The sequence below is a fragment of the Trachypithecus francoisi genome, unplaced genomic scaffold (assembly GCF_009764315.1).
Source record: "Trachypithecus francoisi isolate TF-2019V2 unplaced genomic scaffold, Tfra_2.0 Lachesis_group20, whole genome shotgun sequence".
In the NCBI taxonomy this organism is placed as follows: domain Eukaryota; kingdom Metazoa; phylum Chordata; class Mammalia; order Primates; family Cercopithecidae; genus Trachypithecus; species Trachypithecus francoisi.
Genome location: NW_022681466.1, coordinates 50539491 through 50563110, shown reverse-complemented (window position 1 = coordinate 50563110; position 23620 = coordinate 50539491). Strand labels below are relative to the sequence as shown.

General features: G+C 37.3%; 1 protein-coding gene across 1 annotated transcript in view; it reads left to right on the top strand.

Annotated features, from left to right (window-relative positions):
* Nucleotides 1–23620, top strand: part of NF1 (neurofibromin 1) — a 294673-nt gene that overhangs the window by 133906 nt on the left and 137147 nt on the right. The window contains 17 exon segments of the mRNA XM_033184286.1: nt 543–656; nt 3173–3252; nt 4755–4878; nt 6402–6429; nt 6432–6556; nt 7747–7996; nt 8533–8606; nt 8837–8920; nt 11101–11541; nt 11915–12054; nt 12339–12461; nt 12921–13004; nt 14138–14254; nt 14764–14945; nt 15066–15277; nt 18321–18482; nt 18628–18731. Of these exon segments, the coding sequence (XP_033040177.1) occupies nt 543–656; nt 3173–3252; nt 4755–4878; nt 6402–6429; nt 6432–6556; nt 7747–7996; nt 8533–8606; nt 8837–8920; nt 11101–11541; nt 11915–12054; nt 12339–12461; nt 12921–13004; nt 14138–14254; nt 14764–14945; nt 15066–15277; nt 18321–18482; nt 18628–18731 (2444 nt within the window).

Sequence of the window (23620 nt, the reverse complement as noted above, 5' to 3'; positions counted from 1 at the left end):
TAAAATTCACCATCTTAAAGTTTACAGTTTAGTTGTTTTCAGTATATTTACAAGGTTCTGCAACCATTACCACTGTGTAATTCTAGAATATTTTTTTTCTTTTTCTTTCTATTTTTTTTTCTTTTTTCTTCAGACAGAGTCTCACCCTGCCACCCAGGCTGGAGTGCAGTGGTGCAATCTCGGCTCACTGCAACCACTGCCTCCCAGTTTCAAGCAGTTCTCCTGCCTCAGCCTTCCGAGTAGCAGGGACCACAGGCGCATGCCACCACACCTGGCAAATTTTTATATTTTTAGTAGAGTTAGGGTTTCACCATATTGGTCAGGCTGGTCTCAAACACTTGACTTCAGGTGATCCACCTGCCACGACCTTCCAAAGTGCTGGGCTTACAGGCGTGAACCACCATGCCCAGCCTAGTTCTAGAACATTGTTATCACCCCTAAAAGAAGCCTGGTACCCTTTAGCAGTCACTGTCTATTTCTTCCTCCTTCTAATCTCTCTTGATTTATTTTTTTTAATTGAAGTTTCCTTTTTCTCCTTGCAGAATCCAAGAAAACAGGGGCCCGAAACCCAAGGCAGTACAGCGGAGTTAATTACAGGGCTCGTCCAACTGGTCCCTCAGTCACACATGCCAGAGATTGCGCAGGAAGCAATGGAGGTAAGGGGAAAATGAATTCCAGGTTCTTGAAGGAAAGGTTGTAACTATGTACATTCATGATCCTTTGGTGTATGGTTTCTATCAGTAATAGGTAGATGTCATTTCTGGAAATGGTATGTTTATGTCTATACATTGTTTTATAAAACTCCATGGAGAAAGAAGGGGTTTACTTGCTTTATATCACATAACAACATTGTACAAATTCTGATGCTTAATAAAATAGTTCGAGATTTTCTAATTGCAGTTGACTTTAAAATTTTTTAAAATATTTTTACTAAATATTAAAAATACTGATTTTTAAATTGAGACATAATTCACATACCCTCAAGTTGAACATTTTAAGTAGTTCTTATTCACACAGTTGTGCAACTATCACTACTCTCTAATCCATAACATTTTTATCACCCCAGAAAGAAACTTGACTCCCCATTCCCTTTTCCCTACCAACTACTAATCTATTTTCTGTCTCTGTGGCTTTGCTTGTTTTAGATATTTCATATAAATAGAATCATAGAATATGTGGCCTTTTATGTCTGGCTGCCTTGACAATGTTTTCAAGGTTCATTTATGTTGTGGTATGAATCACTATTTTCTTCCTTTTTATTTCCAAATATTTCATTGTATGGATCTCAGTTTTGTTCATCTAGTTATCAGTTGGTGGACGTTTGGTGTTTCTACTTTTTGGCTATTATGAATAATGCTGCTATGAACATTTGTGTAAAAGTCTGTATGTGGACATATCTCTTAAGTATATAGGAGTGGAACTGCTAAGTCATGTGGTAACTCGAACTTTTGAGGAACTGTCAAACTCTTTTTCTAAAGCAACTGTATCATTTTATATTCTCAATAAGAAGGTATGAAGGTTTTAATATTCTGCATCCTTGCTAATACTTGTTATAATGTGCCTTTTTGATTATAGCCATCCTAATGTACATACTATAAAAATGTTTATTCGTACCCAGTAAAACTATTTATAAAAAATGTTTTAGCACTTATTATGTAATCATTGGTTCCATTTGTGTACATTGCTATTGGTACCATAAATTGATACATTTCTTGTAGTCTTTTTGGAAGGCTATTTGGCAGAAGCTATACAAACATTTCATTTTTTGTACAAATAATTCAATTTCTAGCACTTTAAAAATCTTATGAATATAACTCAAAAGGAAAAAGCTGCACACATAGGTACTTATTGCTCTTAATTATAATATGAGAATATTAGAGCTTTATTTACTGGGAGGAGAATGGGCTAATATTCAATAATGAGAATGGTATTTTAACTTGGTGAGCTGTTAAACTTTTATTAGAACATATAGATCACACAGCAATATGGAAAAATATGAAATGTCAAGTTGAGTATACTGTGTTTATGGCTTTGTTAAAACATGGAAAATACAAAAAAAGAAGGCAACATGAAAAGAAAATTAAAGCCTGGAAAAGGCTAACACGTTTTCTTTCAATATATATATATATTTAAAGTTTTATCAAACAAAAATATAGAGAATTTGTCACTTGAAAAAACTACTGACAGTAAATTGTACCAAGTTTTTGTACAATAGTAGCAAAATTGAATTTTAATTTGTGTTGTTTTTCCTTGATATGAGAGCTATAAATTATACAGCTTTTTAAGATTCTCACAATTAATTGCAATTTTCATTAAATATCTCAAAGTACTTACAATAAAAATGTTTGAAATAAGATAATGTGGGTCTGGCCTTTATATGTTGATATGTTGACCAAGGACTGAAAGAAATGTCCAGAGCTTCAGTGTCTGCTGGGTTGGGGGTGGAGGGGTGTAGGAGGAATGTAAATTGGGATTGTAGAATTGGAGTTAAGATAGGATCCGTTTGAAGGAAGAGTTTGTGTTTTATTTTTTATATCTTTGATGGTTTTATGTAATAATCTATTCATATGTTATATATTGTAAGTGAATTATTTAATTCCTGTTAATGTTCTCTGAGCCAGATTCCAGTTTCAGTTCTGTGGTCAATTGAAATGCTTTAGAATGGATAATCTGCTATGAAATACAAAATCCATTTTGCTTCCTCTCTCTTGAGTTTGAAAAATAATTTCTCTTTTCTGTTACAAATGACTTTGTGGCAAGTGAGACAATATTTACTTATCTTTTGCTGTGTGTATTAATTTTGGCAAGCCCTTCTTACTTGGGGATTAACTTTTTGTTTCATAGAGTTCTTTACTATCTATTGAAATTATTTTGTTTGTTTCTTAAAGCAGTTTTTACAGTTATATATTGTTCCAAATTCATCATTTAGCTTTATATGTGCATGCCAGTTAGAGTCAGGATGATGGTAATAAAATTATTTCATTCTGCCTGTATTATTCCCTAGAGGTTTGTGTTCACAAGACTTTCTCTCTTAACCTTTTCCTATATATTGAAACTACAAATGAAATAGCTCAATTTCTTAGCATTTATAAAATAAGTACTCCAATGTTATGTTTACCAAAAATGTTTGAGTGAGTCTTCTGTTTGTCTTTCTCTTTTTTAAAAAATTCAGGCTCTGCTGGTTCTTCATCAGTTAGATAGCATTGATTTGTGGAATCCTGATGCTCCTGTAGAAACATTTTGGGAGATTAGGTATATGTACTTCTATTTTTTAAATTCAATTTTTAAATTTTATTTTGTATTTTTTCTCTTGAAATATTAACTCTGTAGTACTTACTATATTGTAAAACTGGGTTTTATGGTTTTGTATTTTATTTGACTTCAAATTATTAGAATTTCTTGCTTTAACTATAAGAAAAGTATCATAGCAATTTAGAAAATAAATTTTAAGAAAAGTGCTAAATTTTGTCACCCTAACATAAGTACTGTTGTTTGATACATTACTTTTTTCAGATTTTAATGTGGTTACTACTGTATTTTAATAGATTTTCATAGTCATAAGCCTAGAATGATAAAATTTTGTAACAATACTGTTTTTTCAGTTTTTTAAACTATGATCTTTTGTAAACTTTCTGTAATACCAATGCTTTTAATGAATGAATTAATAATGGACACCTGCTTAGAAGAAAAAATATATACAGAATTTTGTGGTCTACTTCCTAGATTATATAAATCATTACATTTTAATAAGCATGAAGTCACCACACTGAGGAAAATGTAAATGTGTAAACCTGACATTTGCCATTATCTTATAAGAATGGGTATGCTCTGTTACTTGGCAGCCGAATTAAACCTTACTCTAGAGTAGTGCTCTCCACTAGTAATATAATGAGAACCCCATATGTTAAAGTTTTTTTACTTACTACATTAAAGAGTAAAAAGAAGCAGGTAAAATTAATTGTAATAATGTTTTATTTAATCCAGTGTATATTATCTATAATATAATTTTAACATGTAATCAATATAAAAGTTTTTAATGACATTTCATTCTCTTTTTTTAATAAAGTATTCAAACTTTGGTGTGTCTTTTATCCTTACAGCACATTTCAATTTGAACAGGCCACACTTAAAGTGCTCAATAGCCATGTGTGGCTGGCTAGTGGCTACCATGTTAGACAGTGCAGCTCTGGAGTAGGGATCAGAAAATTTTTCTCTAGAAGACCAGATAATAAATATTTTAGGCTTTGTGGGTCATACAGTTTCTGTCATAACCATTCAGTTCTGCCTTTGGAGCATGAAAGTTGCCACAGACATGTGAATTAACGGGCATGGCTGTGTTTAACTAAAACTTTATATACAATAGCAAGTGATAGGCTGGATTTGGTCTGTGGATGGTAGCTTGCAGACCCCCACTGTGGAGCACTGGGTTTATAGGCAGTCTCTGCTGTGCATATGGTTTATTGTTTCTTCTTATGTCCACTGCAAGGATGAGTTACATGGATAGAAACACTGGGAATTTAATGAAACATAGGGAGCTTATAAATAAATACTTGCTTTTTTCTATAACCTATGGACATACTTCCTTTGATTATAATGCTGTTGACACTTTGATAACTGTTTCTCTAAAGCCCTACAAGGGAAACTAAGCTTCTCTAAACTTGTATTCGTTATGAGAGAATGCCATTCTTATGTCTGGTTATATCTGCATTAGGTTATTGATGATGCTAGTAACAATGAACTTTATGTTACTGCAGCTCACAAATGCTTTTTTACATCTGCAAGAAATTAACTAGTCATCAAATGCTTAGTAGCACAGAAATTCTCAAGTGGTTGCGGGAAATTTTGATCTGCAGGAATAAATTTCTTCTTAAAAATAAGGTAAGCAAAATGACATATTTAAAAAATGGAAGAATATTTGGAATGGTAATGGTGAGAGATTAAGAAAGTGTTTTATAGCCAAATTAGGTTCTATTTCAGCTGCTCCTTCTTCCCAATGTTCTCAAAAGGAAATATATGTGCAGAGGACAATGGCTGGCAAATCAGCATTTTAAAAATTATTCTGAGGCTTTAGCCTTACAACCACACTGTTGATGAATTCTAGTTCTAGTTGAGTTAAATAGGTCTCTATGGGGCAGGCCTAGGAAAAATGGGGGCTGCTATAACTAAAGTAGCTGGTGAGGAGCATATTCTGTCTCTACTCTCAAGTTCATACATAAGACATAATTCATACATAAAATTTATTTTAACATATAGCTTCTATAATTTAAGAATTCTATTATGTCATAGATTTGGGAGTACTTGATTTAATTAGTTTTTGTCCAGTTCTAGAATAATAGCTCTGAGAGATCGTAAAGGCCTAGATCTCATGGCTACACTAGTCCAGAGAATTATCTATCAAGAACCAAAAGGGAAACAGTTGAGGGTTCTCAATCTAGATTTATTTCTATTCCTCCAATAAGGGTTTCACTTCTTGAAAGTATCAGGAGACTTCTTCGTTGCGGTGGAGTGAAATGTTTTGATTCTGAACTATTGAAACATGGTGAGGTTGTGGAGGATAGAGAAGAGCCTTAAATTTCTTTTAAAATATAGTTTCCGTAATTAATCAATTTAGGAATTCTGTTATGGCCTAGTTTTCAGAGTACTTGATTTAATGAGGTTTTATCTGGTACTAGAAGCATAACTGTGAAAAACCTTAAATGTGTGAAACTCATATCCTTTTCAGTGTTTTACAGCTTATTATTAATAAATTGCCTCTTTTCGGAAATAGACTAATAGTGACGTGGGTTTATCCACATATGGCTTATTTGATGTGTTAATGTAGTGGAATTTGGCATTATTCCAAAGATACAGAAAGAGATTAGACTTCAGACTTTCATGCCCTTGCCTATGGTGTAATCTCCAGAATGCGAGTATGAGGAATCCAGTAATGAATTCCTAGTGCCCTGGTAGGCGCAGTCACTCTTGTGACATACTTGGTGTATATACCAGGGTTAATTACTGGTCCAGAAAAACTTAAGAGTCAATTTCTGGTTATCCCAACATGGCATAGTATAAAATCTTACGGAAAAAAAATATTTGTCGTTGAGATGGAATTACAGTTTTCATACAGTAGTTTTACATTGTTGATGTTTTATTTATGTTTATGTGAGACTTAATTTATATTTGTAGAATCTACTGTTTCTGATGATTTAGAGAATGGGAAACTGAAAGAAATTTTAAAGACATTAAGTAAACCTTATTTGTTCTAATGGGTTTCTAGTGAATCTCCTTCAAGTTGGGGCATAGACATTGAGAGGAGAGGTTTTTTAGGAGAATCTCAAACAGGAAGACAACTCAAATAAGTGTTTATTCCTCTTGGTTGTCAGTGCTTCATTAAAGCTTATTTATTTCTTTTTTTCTAGCAGGCAGATAGAAGTTCCTGTCACTTTCTCCTTTTTATGGGGTAGGATGTGATATTCCTTCTAGTGGAAATACTAGTCAAATGTCCATGGATCATGAAGAATTACTACGTACTCCTGGAGCCTCTCTCCGGAAGGGAAAAGGGAACTCCTCTATGGTCAGCTTCTTCTGTACTTTTCCTGTATCAGTTTATGTGCTCTGTTTATTTTCTGAATGAACTTCGGTAAATTTCATCTAGGTATATAGTGTAATAGTGAAAAACTGCTTAGAATCTAGTTCTATTACTGCTCTTTGGGAAACTTTGGGCAAGTTCTTAACATCCTTATTCCTCAGTTCCTCAGCTTTAAAATGGGGACAGTAATAGTTCCTGCCCCAGAGGTGTTAAAGAGGGGTAAATAAAAGGATGTGTGAATAGCACTTGACACTTACAAGCTATATCTGATAATTATAATTGTTATAAACCTCCACTCCATAAAAAACCCATTCATACAACAGAAGTATAGATTTGTACCAGCTAACAAATGTACAGATTTACAGGGATAAAAACAAAGTATTTTGCTTCATGTTAAAGATAAGTGTTTCTGTGATTTGTGTTTGTGTGTATAATTTCTTTTAAATATAAATCATATTTCAAGTGAAAATATCAGATCATTACAGAAGAGTTTATTTTCCAAACCAAAACTTTTTTCATCTCTAATTTTTAACATAACCTTGTTAGGGAAAAAAACACCTAGGCAGTATGGTATTTACTATTGTCTGTTTTACTTGTAGAATTTGCATTATTTTTACCAATTATCTTCTCCATTTCATGTTTGGGGAATAAGTAATTCAGAATCAAGTATATCCTCTACAGCTATATTTGGTTCTTGTTTATGCCCTTGTTTCAATGAGTGCTGCAGTGTACTTATTTTATTACTTCCCTATAGCAAGTAGATAGAATTTCCTGTTACTTCCTCTGTTTTTGTCATTTCTAATTGACTGGGAAGTACATTATATTGTTACTGCAGTAGATTTATGTTATGGTGTTTTACCTGTCCATGTTAGAATCAGTTTACATTTCTGGAATCTGGAATCTGGAATCTGGATTAGGATAATACCTATTTTATTTGAAATTGAATAGATAGTAGCATTATGTTGGTCGACATAATCTCATTTCTCATTTGGACAAGATATCTTGGGGTTTGAAAAATTCCTATAATTACTAAAGGAAAAAGCTCTTGTGATGTATTGTATGCTGAGATACACACACACACACACACACACACACACACAGTTGATTGCGTTGTGGGGTTTTATATATAAAATTACCCAAGTTGCAAATATATGTCTTCCACCCTTGACTGTCAGGATAGTGCAGCAGGATGCAGCGGAACCCCCCCGATTTGCCGACAAGCCCAGACCAAACTAGAAGTGGCCCTATACATGTTTCTGTGGAACCCTGACACTGAAGCTGTTCTGGTTGCCATGTCCTGTTTCCGCCACCTCTGTGAGGAAGCAGATATCCGGTGTGGGGTGGATGAAGTGTCAGTGCATAACTTCTTGCCCAACTATAACACATTCATGGAGTTTGCCTCTGTCAGCAATATGATGTCAACAGGTAAATGTGAATAGTGGTTTTTTTTACTCAGTCTGCCTCAAAGCACATGGCATCTGATTGTGAGAATGTATTTAAGGTCACTACTTTGTAAGTTTACAGGGGAAATTCAAATAGCTTACTTGAAATCCTTCTCTGAACAAAGTAAGATGAAAATAAAAAGCATTTGAAGTAAATTGTTAGTCTCCTACTGAGTTGCTAATATGCTATACATTTTAAAAATAATTGGCAGTGTATGTTACTATCAGTTATGATTATGTAATTTACTCTGCCTAAGTTGTAGGTAGTGAAGTTTTATGAACATTGGCATATGTTTTGAGTAAATTATAGGTGGGAATAGTTATTTTATTCTGTGGACATTGTAGAGTCCAAGATAAGTACCTTTCCTCTGAGGTTAGTGAAAGGAAGTTTTCGGCTTTATCATTTGAAGCATTTGCTCTGCTTTTCCTACTCTGCCTTTTGGGTGGGGCTTATCAGGTTCTCCATTGACAGGCAGGGCCCTAAGTGCAGTAACTTGATTTGCTGTTGTATTTGCTTAGGAAGAGCAGCACTTCAGAAAAGAGTGATGGCACTGCTGAGGCGCATTGAGCATCCCACTGCAGGAAACACTGAGGTATGCCCTTAGCAACAGAAACACCCCTTCCAGGTGCCCACCCTCAATTTTGGAAGCCTCTTGTTACATACGTGTGATCAGGAATAGCTTTTGAAGTGAATCTAAGATATGTGCATATTACAAGCATAATATCTGAGTAATATGCATCAAGTTTGAAACTTGGCTGTTGCTCATGGATGTTTAGCTCTAGACTTAAAGTTGCTTTCAAGTGATAACTGCCTTCATTTTAGGCTTGGGAAGATACACATGCAAAATGGGAACAAGCAACAAAACTAATCCTTAACTATCCAAAAGCCAAAATGGAAGATGGCCAGGTAAGTTTGTAAAGTTGACTTTTGTCTATTAATCTGCTAAATATATGTACTTCACTTTGGTAATCTTTCATGAGTCACTCAGTAAAGTAAGCATATAGTTGTCTGAAGACTGATATTTTTTTTTTTTTTTTTTTTTTTTTTTTTATTTTTTATTATACTTTAAGTTCTAGGGTACATGTGCATAACGTTTATATCATGTATAACTCCCCAAAGCAATCCCTCCCTCCTCCCCCCTCCCCATGATAGGCCCCAGTGTGTGATGTTCCCCTTCCCGAGTCCAAGTGATCTCATTGTTCAGTTCCCACCTATGAGTGAGAACATGCGGTGTTTGGTTTTCTCTTCTTGTGATAGTTTGCTAAGAATGATGGTTTCCAGCTGCATCCATGTCCCTACAAAGGACACAAACTCATCCTTTTTGATGGCTGCATAGTATTCCATGGTGTATATGTGCCACATTTTCTTAATCCAGTCTGTCACAGATGGACATTTGGGTTGATTCCAAGTCTTTGCTATTGTGAATAGTGCCGCAATAAACATACGTGTGCATGTGTCTTTGTAGTAGAGTAATTTATAATCCTTTGGGTATATACCCAGTAGTGGGATGGCTGGGTCATATGGTACATCTAGTTCTAGATCCTTGAGGAATCGCCATACTGTTTTCCATAATGGTTGAACTAGTTTACAATCCCACCAACAGTGTAAAAGTGTTCCTATTTCTCCACATCCTCTCCAACATCTATTGTTTCCTGACTTCTTAATGATTGCCATTCTAACTGGTGTGAGATGGTATCTCATTGTGGTTTTGATTTGCATTTCTCTGATGGCGAGTGATGACGAGCATTTTTTCATGTGTCTGTTGGCTGTATGGATGCTGAAGACTGATATTTAATTGTGGTTTATCTAGACCTGTACTTTGTAATATGGTAGCCACTAGCATGTGTGACGATTTAACTTAAATTTTAACATAATTAAAATTAAATAAAATTTAGTTCCTCAATCATAGAGTAGCCACATTGCAAGTACCCAGTAGCCACATATGACAGTTACTTACTCTATTGAACAGCAGAGAGAGAAAATGTTCCCATCATCACAGAAATACTGGGCAGCATTGCTAGAGACTGTTTGTTTCAGAGACCATTTCTTTACCTTTTCTTGCTCTTTCTCCCTTCATCAGGGTGTTTCACAGAATTTTCAGAAAAGGAGCAACAGAGGTAGAGAAGAATTAACATGGAAACAATTCATTTTGCTATTTTGTTAGGTATTCTAATTAAGGAATGTCTTAGGCAGTAGATTGAGCCCATAGAGTAAATGAAATTTTAAAATGTGGACAGTTCATTCATCTATTACTATTCACTATATTACCTGTTACTTTGGAAATTAATGATCAGTTGGTGTTTGTGTGTACTTGATTTGTAATGTTCATATTGCTCTCATTATTAGGTGATTTGTAAAAACTGGTTATTCCCCCATTTTTTTGGTCATGCTTAATTACAACAAGAAAAAAGTTACATTTTGTGAAGCAAAATTATGTACCTAATACCTTTATTTGGAGGGGACATGTAGCTCTAGAATGAAAGCTTTTGGGGGGTTTAATATAATATATAATTACATACCATACAATTCACCCATTTAAATTATCCAATTCAGTGACTGTTTTTAGTATATTCACAGAGTTCTGCAACCATCACTACAATCAAGTTTTAGAACAATTTCATCAATTGAGAAAAAAACCCTGTACCCTTTAGCTATCTCTGCCTCTAACCACCCTCCACCCGTTTTCTTGCCTCTCTTCCTCCAACTTCTCCAGCCCTAGGCAACCACGAATCTACTTTCTGTCTCTGTAGATTTGCCTATTCTGGATATTTTCTGTAAATGGAATTATAGAATATGCGGGCTTTTGTGATTAGCTTCTTTCGCTTAGCATAATGTTTCCAAGGTTCATCCATGTAAAATCAAAGCTTTTTGAAAGACATTTGATACTCAGGTGATTATATTAGTATATGATAAAAATAAATCAGTGGCTCTTTAAAAATGTATATGGTAATTTTGGGGGTTGATTTTAATGTATTTTTTACATTTTTGTACTTTTGTCATGAAATAAATGTTGGATGAAGAATAATTTGTCAGGTCTCAACTAATTAAGGTTTAATTCATGCTTTGCACAAAAATTTTGTGTTTAGGCTGCTGAAAGCCTTCACAAGACCATTGTTAAGAGGCGAATGTCCCATGTGAGTGGAGGAGGATCCATAGATTTGTCTGACACAGACTCCCTACAGGAATGGATCAACATGACTGGCTTCCTTTGTGCCCTTGGGGGAGTGTGCCTCCAGCAGAGAAGCAATTCTGGCCTGGCAACCTATAGCCCACCCATGGGTCCAGTCAATGAACGTAAGGGTTCCATGATTTCAGTGATGTCCTCAGAGGGAAACGCCGATACACCTGTCAGCAAATTTATGGATCGGCTCTTGTCCTTAATGGTGTGTAACCATGAGAAAGTGGGACTTCAAATACGGACCAATGTTAAGGATCTAGTGGGTCTAGAATTGAGTCCTGCTCTGTATCCAATGCTATTTAACAAATTGAAGAATACCATCAGCAAGTTTTTTGACTCCCAAGGACAGGTAAAGTGTTCTCTTTTTTATTTTTAACCTTTCCCTATGAATAGAGTGACATGTTTGAAATAAGCCTTTTTCTTTGAGATTATTTAAATTAGGTTCTCACAGTTTTTAAAAATTTCCAAAAAATTGCAGAAAGTAGAGTCATCTCAATGTAGGGGTCAGCTTGCCTCTTAGGAACTCTGGTGTGTACATGTGCCTGAGGGTATATGTGCCTTGTGTATGGGTACGAGTGTCTTCTTATATCTGTATGCTTGTTTGGCTCTGTGCTTGTGGGTGCACTTACTCTGTGTGTTTAGATCAGTCAGTTTCATCTCTCTAGGGGGTCTGTCTTGTGGGCATTGATGGCAAATCTTTAATATATTTATTCTTTCTATAGGTTTTATTGACTGATACCAATACTCAATTTGTAGAACAAACCATAGCTATAATGAAGAACTTGCTAGATAATCATACCGAAGGCAGCTCTGAACATCTGGGGCAAGCTAGCATTGAAACAATGATGTTAAATCTGGTCAGGTAAGCGTTCTACTGAAATATAGCAGAAACATTTTAAGAGATAAGAAAAACCTCTTACACATTGATATTGGTGGTAATTGATAAAATAATTTGCCATTGTTTACTGCACACAAACTAGGGTGTGACAATAAGGTAACCAGAAGTTGTGTATGTTCTTTTCTAAGTAATATCTTATTGTTTTCAAACTTAAATTTAGTTCATTTTACTTGATGACTAAAGTACTTTGAATGCCTTCTCTTTTGTCTATATCTGATAATTTTTTTATTGTTTCTATGTCTATATAGGTATGTTCGTGTGCTTGGGAATATGGTCCATGCGATTCAAATAAAAACAAAACTGTGTCAATTAGTTGAAGTAATGATGGCAAGGAGAGATGACCTCTCATTTTGCCAAGAGATGAAATTTAGGTGAGTTCTCAAAAGAGCAGTGTAGGGTCTTGTAAATCTTAATATGTTCAATGAAGTATAGGAAAAGAGTAGATATGTGGTTATTGGTAGAAAGGAGGACATGAAAAGAGAGCAATTTACATGTTTATTTTTCTCTACATCTCTTCTCAAATTTCCCTAAACTTTGTGCCTGTGACAGTGCTCCCTTTTTCTAAAACTGTGCTATAATTGAGCTAAGAATTTGATTCTGTTTCCAATCTGATACCATAACTAAGGGCCATAATGGAGGGTAAATATCCATGTTGCTTGTTCCCTTCTGGCTTGTATGTCTGTGATAGCAGTATCTCTTTTATAAAGTTATCATGTCACTTAGGTTATCTGGCAAATTATTTGCACTATAAGAAATCTTACATGACTAAAGGTGTGTGTGTGGCTTCAAAAAAATTGTTTGCTGTTTCTCTTTTCTCCACCATTCTATAGGAATAAGATGGTAGAATACCTGACAGACTGGGTTATGGGAACATCAAACCAAGCAGCGGATGATGATGTAAAATGTCTTACAAGGTAAAAAAGAGAATGACCTTCAAGTATTAGTGGATTTTACTGTGAGAATTATAACTACTTCATTACAGCTTTATACTTGTATTTTATGTGTATTTAAACTTTTTAGATGTCAAACTTTTGTGTTTGAAATATGTAAAGATACTAATCTTTATTACTGCTTTTTTTTTGATAGACTTTCAGTAAAAATAAATATGAAAGAGCGATATGTTTGGGAAGTTAGTGTTGCTAGGTTATGAAGAATAGTGTAGCGTTATTGGGAAATAAGATACATAAAGCCTCAGATTGCATTTATGTTATGATTAGATAGATAAAGGTATTACTTGAGGAACTCATTGTGTTGAATCTTTCTAAGAAATAATTGATTTCCTGATTCAAGCACCAGAGACGGAAAAAAAAGGAAATAATTAAGTTTGCTTTAATGATAAATACTTATTAACACATATCAGAAAGTGATTAAACACTATGGACTGTATAATAAGCATTCACATATGTTTCTTTGACCAAGCCTAGCTTTAAAATCCAGTCTTCTCTCAGTATCTGTCAGATTAGTTCCAGAAACCATTCCCCAAACCCCTCCCCACATCTCACTCCCTTGAACACTAAAATCCACAGATGCTCAAGTCTTTGACGTAAAATGTCATAGTATTTGCATATACACTATGCACATCCTCCCATATATTTTAAATTATCTTTCGATTACTTGTAATATCTAATACAATATAAATGTTATATAAATATTTGTTATATCATATTGTTTAGGGAATAACAACAAAGAAAAATCTGCACATGTTGAGTACAGATGAAACCCTACTTTTTTTTCCCCCAACTTTCTTCAGTCCATGGTTGGGTGAATCCATGGATATAGAACTCACTGATACAGAGGGCTAATTGTACATTCTAAATTTAAGGTAATCATTTTGCCAAGATTACTTTGTAGAAAGTATTACCTTATCCCATTTGAGATGATTTTGTATTCTGGGATCTGCATATTAACTCAAATTATTTGGGTTGTGCTAATAATTTGTTTAATGAAATAGATATTTCCTAAGGCTTATATCTGTTAGTAAGACGTTTATTTGAGGGGAAGCAAAAGAGCCTGAAAGATTTATGGTCTCTAAATTTTTTTTTTCCAGAGATTTGGACCAGGCAAGCATGGAAGCAGTAGTTTCACTTCTAGCTGGTCTCCCTCTGCAGCCTGAAGAAGGAGATGGTGTGGAATTGATGGAAGCCAAATCACAGTTATTTCTTAAGTAAATTTCGGTCACCAAAGAACATAAAGCAAAAAGCAAATAAAGCCCCCCACCACACACACAAAAACAAATAATCCCCATGACAGGACTAGGATAGGAAAATAACTGTGTTTTGTGATTTTTTTAAAGAAAATAATATGATCAGTGAAATTTTACTTATAATAAAACCCAGATTGCTTCATTAAGTCATTTACAAAAGTGACATTGTCTAAGCTGTTTGGACCACTAATTTTATATACTAAGCATTAAAAGTGACACATTTAACCAGGTAACATTGCATCTATTTGATGCTTATGTTATGAAGGGTATACTAGGCTATATCAACTAAAATCATGTCCAACATAGCACACTTCATAATGAGCCACCCTGGCTGGTTATCCTGAGAGAGGAAAGAAACAGTTAACCCAGGGCCAGTCACACCATGCACATATGATTGTTTTGGAATGTCTGGTTAGCTTTCTAGTTGATACGGCCTTCCCTACGTAAAGGTCAGTCTTTTTATTTCTCAGATACTTCACATTATTTATGAACCTTTTGAATGACTGCAGTGAAGTTGAAGATGAAAATGCACAAACAGGTGGCAGGAAACGTGGCATGTCTCGGAGGCTGGCATCACTGAGGCACTGTACAGTCCTTGCAATGTCAAACTTACTCAATGCCAACGTAGACAGTGGTCTCATGCACTCCATAGGTGAGATCAAAAGAAAGTTTCATATAGAAATACAAAACCTAGAGAACTGGCATGTAAGATAAGCAAAAATTACTTCAGCAAGGCCATGTTAGTAAGTTTGCATCTGTTTGTCCACATTAGGCTTAGGTTACCACAAGGATCTCCAGACAAGAGCTACATTTATGGAAGTTCTGACAAAAATCCTTCAACAAGGCACAGAATTTGACACACTTGCAGAAACGGTATTGGCTGATCGGTTTGAGAGATTGGTGGAACTGGTCACAATGATGGGTGATCAAGGAGAACTCCCTATAGCGATGGCTCTGGCCAATGTGGTTCCTTGTTCTCAGTGGGTAAGTGCATAGAGTAAGCGGGAAAGAAAAGTGCCTGGCATATAGCAAATCCTTCAGAATATATTTGTTCAGTAAGTGTTTGTTGAATAAATGGGTAAAACTTTAGGGCCAGAAGAAATCATTTTTTTTTTTTTTGGAGATGGAGTCTCGCTTTGCCTCCTAGGCTGGAGTGCAGTGGCCCAATCTCGGCTCACTACAACCTCCGCCTCCCGGCTTCAAGCGATTCTCCTGCCTCAGCCTCCTGAGTAGCTGGGACTACAGGCGTCCGCCACCACTCCCAGCTAATTTTTTGTATTTTTAGTAGAGATGGGGTTTCACCATATTGGCCAGGCTGGTCTCGAACTCCTGACCTTGTGATCCGCCCACCTCGGCCTCCCAAAGTGCTGGGATTACAGGCTTGAGCCACCGCACTCGGCCCAGAAGAAATCTTAGAAGATGTTTAGTTAGGTGATTTTTCAGCTGTAGGGAAGTGGTTGCACCGCTAGAGCTGACTGGTGTTCTATATCTTTCCATCCTACTAAAAAGTTCCGTTTAAACACTGATTAAAAATCGCTGATCTACTCTGGTGTCTTCATATATTTGATAAGGTAATTAGGTTAAACCTAATTTTAGTTAGTTGTTGCAACACTGGAGCTCGAAACCACGATTTGTGCCTGTGTACTACCTCCAGTTTGCTATTCTTTTCCCCAGAATGTCTTATACAATTTTTTAAAAATTTAAGTACTTTTTATTTGCATTTGATATTATGATATTTGTTTTAAACACTGAAAACATCATATGGCTATTAGGTTTCTCTCTTAATTTAATGAAAAATTTTCCTAAAATCACATCATTCTTAATACATGCTAAAACGTTGAGAAGTGTTGTTGTTCCTTTCCAGTGTTAAAAAGCTATTTGCTTTTTACTGTACCAAAACTGATTTCAGTTATAGTAAATTATGACTAATAAGGTAATCTGTCATTGTTATACCTGTACTTAAAGTAAAATTTTTTATACCTGTACTTAAAGTAGAATTAAAACTCCTGGCTGGGCGCGGTGGCTCACGCCTATAATCCCAGCACTTTGGGAGGCCGAGACGGGCGGATCACGAGGTCAGGAGATCGAGACCATCCTGGCTAACACAGTGAAACCCCGTCCCTACTAAGAAATACAAAAAAACTAGCCGGGCGAGGTGGCGGGCGCCTGTAGTCCCACCTACTCCGGAGGCTGAGGCAGGAGAATGGCGTGAACCCGGGGGGGGGGCGGAGCTTGCAGTGAGCTGAGATCCGGCCACTGCACTCCAGCCTGGGCGACAGAGCGAGACTCCGTCTCAAAAAAAAAAAAAAAATTAAAACTCCTTATCCTGTCCTACAAGGCTGTACCTGATCTGGGCCCTGCCTCAGAGATCTCTAACATCATCTTAAGCTATTTTCTTTCTTGTTCACCAAAGCCACACCAGCTACCTTTCTGTCCCTCCTTGTTAGACTTGTTTCTGCCTTAGAGCACCCTTGCTTCTGCCACCACCTGAAATGCTTCTCCTCTGATATTTTATTTTGGTGAGAACACGTAGCATGAGATCTACCCTCTAACAGATTTTTAAGTGTATAATACAGTATTGCTGTCTGTAGGCACAATGCAGCACAGCAGATCTCTAGAACTTACCTTGTATAACTGAAATTTTACACTCATTGATTAGCAACAGCCCCAAATTATTGAAACCTTCTTGAAGCCTAAAATTAGTTCACAGATGTTCAAATGTTTTGAAAATGGATGTTCTGAATTATCTTATTAGCACCTATTTATAATTAGCACTGAAAATACTCAGTAATTTTTTAAATTAAGAATCAGTTAAGGGCTGGGTGTGGTGGCTCACACCTGTAATCCCAGCACTTTGGGAGGCCCTAGGTGGGTAGATCACAAGGTCAGGAGATCGAGACCATCCTGGCTAACACCGTGAAACCCTGTCTCTACTAAAAAAAATACAAAAATTTTAACCGGGTGTGGTGGCAGACGCCAATAGTCCCAGCTACTCGGGAGGCTGAGGCAGGAGAATGGCATGAACCTGGGAGGTGGAGCTTGTAGTGAGCCGAGATCACACCACTGCGCTCCAGCCTGGGTGACAGAGCGAGACTCCGTCTCAAAAAAAAAAAAAATCAGTTAAGTTCAAGTAGCTTTAATTTGTTGAGTTTTATATTATATGACTTTGAGAAGGAATTTTCTGTTAGGCCAGATCTCACCTATCACATTATTGTAATCCTAGGATCAGGCAAGAATTAGAGAGCTATGGGCCATAATCCTGGCCTTGGTTGTTAGTGCTTGAGGATTGAGGCATCTTTTTATAGCTACCCCTATTCTCTATAAATTTCTTCTTATCATGTGATTAAACAGTGGTTTACCATTAGATCATTTTTTCTTGAGTGTACCCCAAACTGCTTTACTACAGGGAGTTATAAAGGATGTCATTTAGGTAATAGATAGGAATTTCACCCCTCATCCTTACACCCCTAGCTTTGTATGTAAATCTGACTGATCTCTAGGTTCTGAATACCCAATTCCTTTTCTTCCTGATTTCTCAAAAATCCTATAGTCTCTGTTTTTGTCATGTCTCTGCCTAGTATATATTCAGTATTCACTGAGTTCCCCTGACTGTATGAGAAGAGAGTAGAACTCTTCTGATCTTCAGTCTTATTTCTGCTCTGTGCAAATGCTTGTACAAATCAAACTAAATTCTTCACTGTCATCTTCTGTTTGTGTTCTCTTTCATTTTGTGATGTAATTTGAGCTGAATCTTGGAGGTTTTGTCTCCTGGTAAAGCCTAGGCCTCTCTCAATAGCTTTCACCAGTTAATCCTTGGAATTAACAGCTATCGTAGGCATGGTATATAGTCATCTATCATAAACAATGTACACAGTTAAATCTCAGGATAAATATTAATCAGTCACCATTTGCCTTAATTTAACAAGTGGTTGTCAACTTTGGGTTTACATTTTTGCTACTCTTTAGCTTTCTACCTAAGAACAAAAATGGGATTGTTTGCGCTAAGCTGATTGTGTTTTGTTCTCAGGATGAACTAGCTCGAGTTCTGGTTACTCTGTTTGATTCTCGGCATTTACTCTACCAACTGCTCTGGAACATGTTTTCAAAAGAAGTAGAGTTGGCAGACTCCATGCAGACTCTTTTCCGAGGCAACAGCTTGGCCAGTAAAATAATGACTTTCTGTTTCAAGGTTTGTATCATTCATTTTGTGTGCATGTGTGTGCTGACGTATGTCAAGTAATGATTATGTACAGAATGTGCAGGACTGATTGTCTTCTTTTAAGGTAAAATATATGGAGCAGGCATAATCAACTCCTACTCATGCATTTCTGTAGGTATATGGTGCTACCTATCTACAGAAACTCCTGGATCCTTTATTACGAATTGTGATCACATCCTCTGATTGGCAGCATGTTAGCTTTGAAGTGGATCCTACCAGGTTTGTCATCTTTTCACATAGAACTGCTCTGGTTTTTTTTGTTTTGTTTTGTTTTTTACTAACACTGCATGAAGCAAGGCCCCTTCTCCCCTTGATCATTAAAATTAGTTTTTAATTATAAAAGGTATATGCAAATACACTTTAATGATATCTGTAATTTTTTTTTAAGGTATCCTTTTTTTTTATTTGCCTTAGATCCAGGGACAGACTGGAGAAAGGTGTCTTTGATTTCCACCTCCAGAGACTGTTACTAGTTAAGTCTATTCCACTGTCCTTTATCCATGCATTTGCATATTCATATACAGTCACTTGCATGCATACTCTTTTTCTAACTCACTTCTCCTATGATGAGGAGTGACTTAGGAGAAGGGAAAGAGGCTAATAGGTGATGTAGGGTGCAGTTTATTTATTTGTCATTTTTTTTAAAATTTGAGACAGTCTCATTCTGCCATTCAGGCTGGAGTGCAGTGGCGCAGTCTCGGCTCACTGCAGCCTCCGCCTCCCAGGTTCGTGTGATTCTCCTGCCTCAGCCACCTGAGTAGCTGGGATTACAGGCGTGCACCACCACACCCAGTTAATTTTTTTTTTTTTTGGATTTTTAGTAGAGATGGTGTTTCACCATGTTGGCCAGGCTGATCTCAAACTCCAGACCTCAGGTGATCTGCCTGCCTTGGGCTCCAAAAGTGCTGGAATTATAGGTGTGACCCACCATGCCCAGCCCAGAGTACAGTTTAAACCACCATTTCTGTGAAGCTTTCTCTGCCTGTTACCAGGTACTACCCATGAACAAAGAAATATGCTTTGTTCTGTGCCTCACACCACCATTGTAACAATTGGGACGGTTTATGAGTTTATCTCCCCTCTAGACTGTTGGCTCTTACACATTTTTACATCTTTATATCCTTCCATGAGTATTTAGCATGGTGTCTGCCTTATAGTGAACATTTTATAAATATTTGTTAAGTGAATAAATTTTAACTGATTTTCTTATGCTTACTTTTTATAAGCCACATGTTAAGATGTTCTTGTCTTTCAGTTAGGACTTTATTTGCCATATGTATTTTTTTTTTATTTTTTGGTTTTTTTTGGCTTTTTTTTTTTTTTTGAGACACAGTCTTGCTTTGTCACACAGGCTGGAGTGTAGTGGCGCAATCTTGGCTCACTGCAACCTCTGCCTCCTGGGCTCAAGTGATTCTCCTGCCTCAGCCTCTTGAGTAGCGGGGATTACAGGTGCCCACCACGTTGCCTGGCTAATTTTTGTATTGTTAGTAGAGACGGTGTTTCACCATGTTGGTCAGGCTGGTCCCAAACTCCTGACCTCAAGCAATCCACCCCCCTCAGTCTCCCAAAGTGCTGGGATTACACGTGTGAGCTACCACGCCCAACCATGGAATATCTTTTTTCTTTCCTTTATTTTCAGTCTGTGTTTTTCCTTACAGGTGAAGTCTGTTTCTTGTAGGCAACAGATTGTTGGGTCATGGGGGTTTTTTGTTTGTTTGTTTGTTTTTAATCCATTCAACCACTCTTACGTCTTTTGATTGGAGAATTTAGTCCATTTACATTCAATGTTATTATTGACAAGGACTTACTCCTGCTATTTTGTTACTTGTTTTCTGGTTGTTTTGTGGTCTTCTCTTCCTCCTTTTCTTCCTTCCTGCCTTCCTTTTAGTAAAAGTGATTTTCACAGGTTGTATGTTTTAATTTCTTGCTTTTTATTTTTTGTACATCTGTTGTATGTTTTTGATTTGAGGTTACCATGAGGCTTGTCAATAATAGTTTATGAGCCATTCTTTTAAGCCAATGACAAGTTAGCACTGATTGCATAAAGCAGCAAACAAACAAGCAAAAAGAAAACTAATAAAAACTCTACACTTTATCTCCCCACTTTTTAACTTTTTGTTGTTTTTATGTATACCTTATTATACTATCTGTGTCTTGAAAAGCTGTAGTTATTATTTTTAAAAGGTTCATCTTTTAGTCTTCTCAAGATAGTAGTTCATACCACAATTACAGTGTTCTAATATTTTGTGTATTTACTATTACCAGTGAGTTTTGTACCTTCAGATGATTTCTGATTGCTTGTTAATGTCCTTTTCCTTTTGATTGAAGAACTCCCTTTAGCATTTCTTCTAGGACAGGTCTGGCATTGATAAAATCCCTCAGCTTTTGTTTGTCTAGGATAAAGTCTTTATTTCTCCTTCGTATGTGAAGGATATTTTCACTAGATATACTGTTCTAAGGTAAAAGTTTTTTTTTTTTTTCTTTAGCACTTGAAATATGTCATGCCACTCTCTCCTGGCCTCTAAGGTTTCCACTGAGAAGTCTGGGGCCAGATATATTGGAGCTCCACTGTATATTATTTGTTTCTTTTCTCTTGCTACTTTTTAGGATCCTTTCTTTATCCTTGACCTTTGGGAGTCTGATTATTAAATATCTTGAGTTAATCTTCTTTGGTTTAAATCTGTTTGGTGTTCTGTAACCTTCCTGGACTTGAATATTGATAAATATCTTTCTCTAGGTTTCATAAGTTCTCTGTTATTACCTCTTTGAATAAATTTTCTACTGCTCTTTCTACCTCCTTTTTTTTTTTTTTTTTGGGACGGAGTTTCTCTCTTGTCGCCCAGGCTGGAGTGCAATGGTGCAACCTCTGCCTCTACCTCCTCTTTAAGGCCAGTAACTCTTAGATTTGCTCTTTTGAGGCTGTTTTCTGGATCTTGTAAGCATGCTTCATTCTTTCTTATTCTTTTTTGTCTCCTCTGTGTATTTTCAAATAGGCTGTCTTCAAGCTCACTAATTCTTCGGCTTCATCAATTTTGCTTTTAAGAGACTCTGATGCATTCTTCAGTATGTCAGTTGCATTTTTCGTCTCCAGAATTTCTGCCTGGTTCTTTGTAATTGTTTCAATCTCTTCATTAAATTTATCTGGTAGGATTCCCATTCCTTCTCCACATTATCATGGATTTCCTTGAGCTTCCTCAAAACAGCTATTTTGAATCCTTGGTCTGAGAGGTCACATATCTCTCTCTCTCCAGGATTGATCACTGGTGCCTTATTTAATTTGTTTGATGGGTCATGTTTTTCTGGATGGTCTTGATGCTTATGGATGTTCATTAGTGCCTGGGCATTAAAGAGTTAGGTATTTTTGCAGTATTTGTAATCTGGACTTGTTTGTATCTATCCTTCTGGGGAAGGCTTTCCAAGTACTTGAAGGCACTTGGGTGTTGTTATCTAAGTCTTTGGTCACTGCGGCTATATCTGCTTTAGGGGACACTCCAAGCTCAGTAATGCTGTGGCTCTTGTACACTCTTAGCAGTACCACCTTGGTGGTCTTGGGTAAGATCCTGGAGAATTCCCTGGGTTATCAAACAGAGACTCTTGTTCTCCTCCCTTACTTTCCTCTAAACAAACAGAGTCAGTCTGTCTCTCTCTCTTTCTCTCTCTCTTTCTGTGTGTGTGTGTGTGTTGAGCTGCCTGTAGCTGGGGGAGGGGCAACACAAGCAGCCCTGTGGCCACCACCACTGGGAGTGCACTGGGTCTTGCCCAAGGCCTGCAGTTCTGCTGCCTGACTACCACCTATGTTCACTCAAGGCCCAAGGGCTCTACAGTCAGCAGGTGGCAAACCCAGCCAGGCTTGTGTTCTTCCCTTCAGGCAGTGAGTTTTCCATGGGTCCAGAGATGCTGTTCAGGAGCCAGTGACTAGAGTTGGATACATTAGAGATCTACGTAGTGCTCTATTCTGCTGTGGCTAAGCATTAAGCTGGCACCCAAGCTATAAGACAAAGTCCTTTCCACTCTTCCTTCCTGTTTTCTCAAACAGAGGAGTCTTTTCCTATGGCCGCCATTGCTCCAGGCCCATGGTGAGAGCTGCCTGGCTACCACTGATGTTCACTCAAGGCTCAAGGGCTCTTCATTCAGCTTGTGGTGAATGCTGCTAGTTCTGAGTCTCTCCCTTAAGGCCATGGGGCTCCCCTCTAACCCAGGGCAGGTCCAGGAATGTCTTCCAGGAGCCAAGGCCTGGAATCTGGGACCCCAGGAACCTACTTAGTACTCTACCCCACTGTGTCGAGCTATTACCCAAGTTGCAACACAGAATCCTCTTTATTCTTACCTCTTCTTTCCTCAAGCAGAAGGGGTCTGTCTCCGTGGCCACCACAGTTGGTAATGTGCTGGGTAACACCTGAAGCCAGCATGTCTCCCAAGTCTCACCCAAGGACCACAGCAAGTACTGCCTGGCTATCCCTGCTGGTTATTCGGGGCCAAGGGCTCTTTAGTCAGCAGGTGATGAGTTCTGCCAGGACTGGGTCCTTCCTTTTAAGACAGCAGATTCCCTTCTGGCCCAGGGTTTGTTTAAGAGTGTTGTCTGGGAGCTAGGGCCTGGAATGGGGTCCTCAGGACTCTGCCTGGTGCCCTCTCCTACTGTGGCTAAGCTCGTAGTTGCAAGACAAGGTCCTCTTTACTCTCTCCACTCTTGTATTTGAACAGAGGGAAGGTGTCTCTGTTGGAGCTATGAACTGAGCTGAGCTGCCTGGGTTTGGGAGAGGGGTGATGTAAGAATTCCCTTGGCTGCCCTGGCTGTCTCACTAGGTCTACCCCAAGTCCACTGGCTCTGAGCCCAGCACAGCACCAGGACTTACCCAGAAACTGCAGTCCTTATGTGCCTAGACTGCCTTTCAAGTTTATTTAGGACCTCAGGGCACTTGAACTCTTGGTGGTGGGGCTTGCTGGAACTCAGGTTTCAACAACTGGGATGGGTGATTTACCTCTGGCTAGGTCTGTTCTAAGTTCTCCATCCGTGAGCAGTAGTTGAGCTCTGCCCTGTGTTGCTTTCTGCTATGACAGGGCAGCATAGAGTTCTTATGCAAAGTTCCATAATCACTGCACCGTCCGTC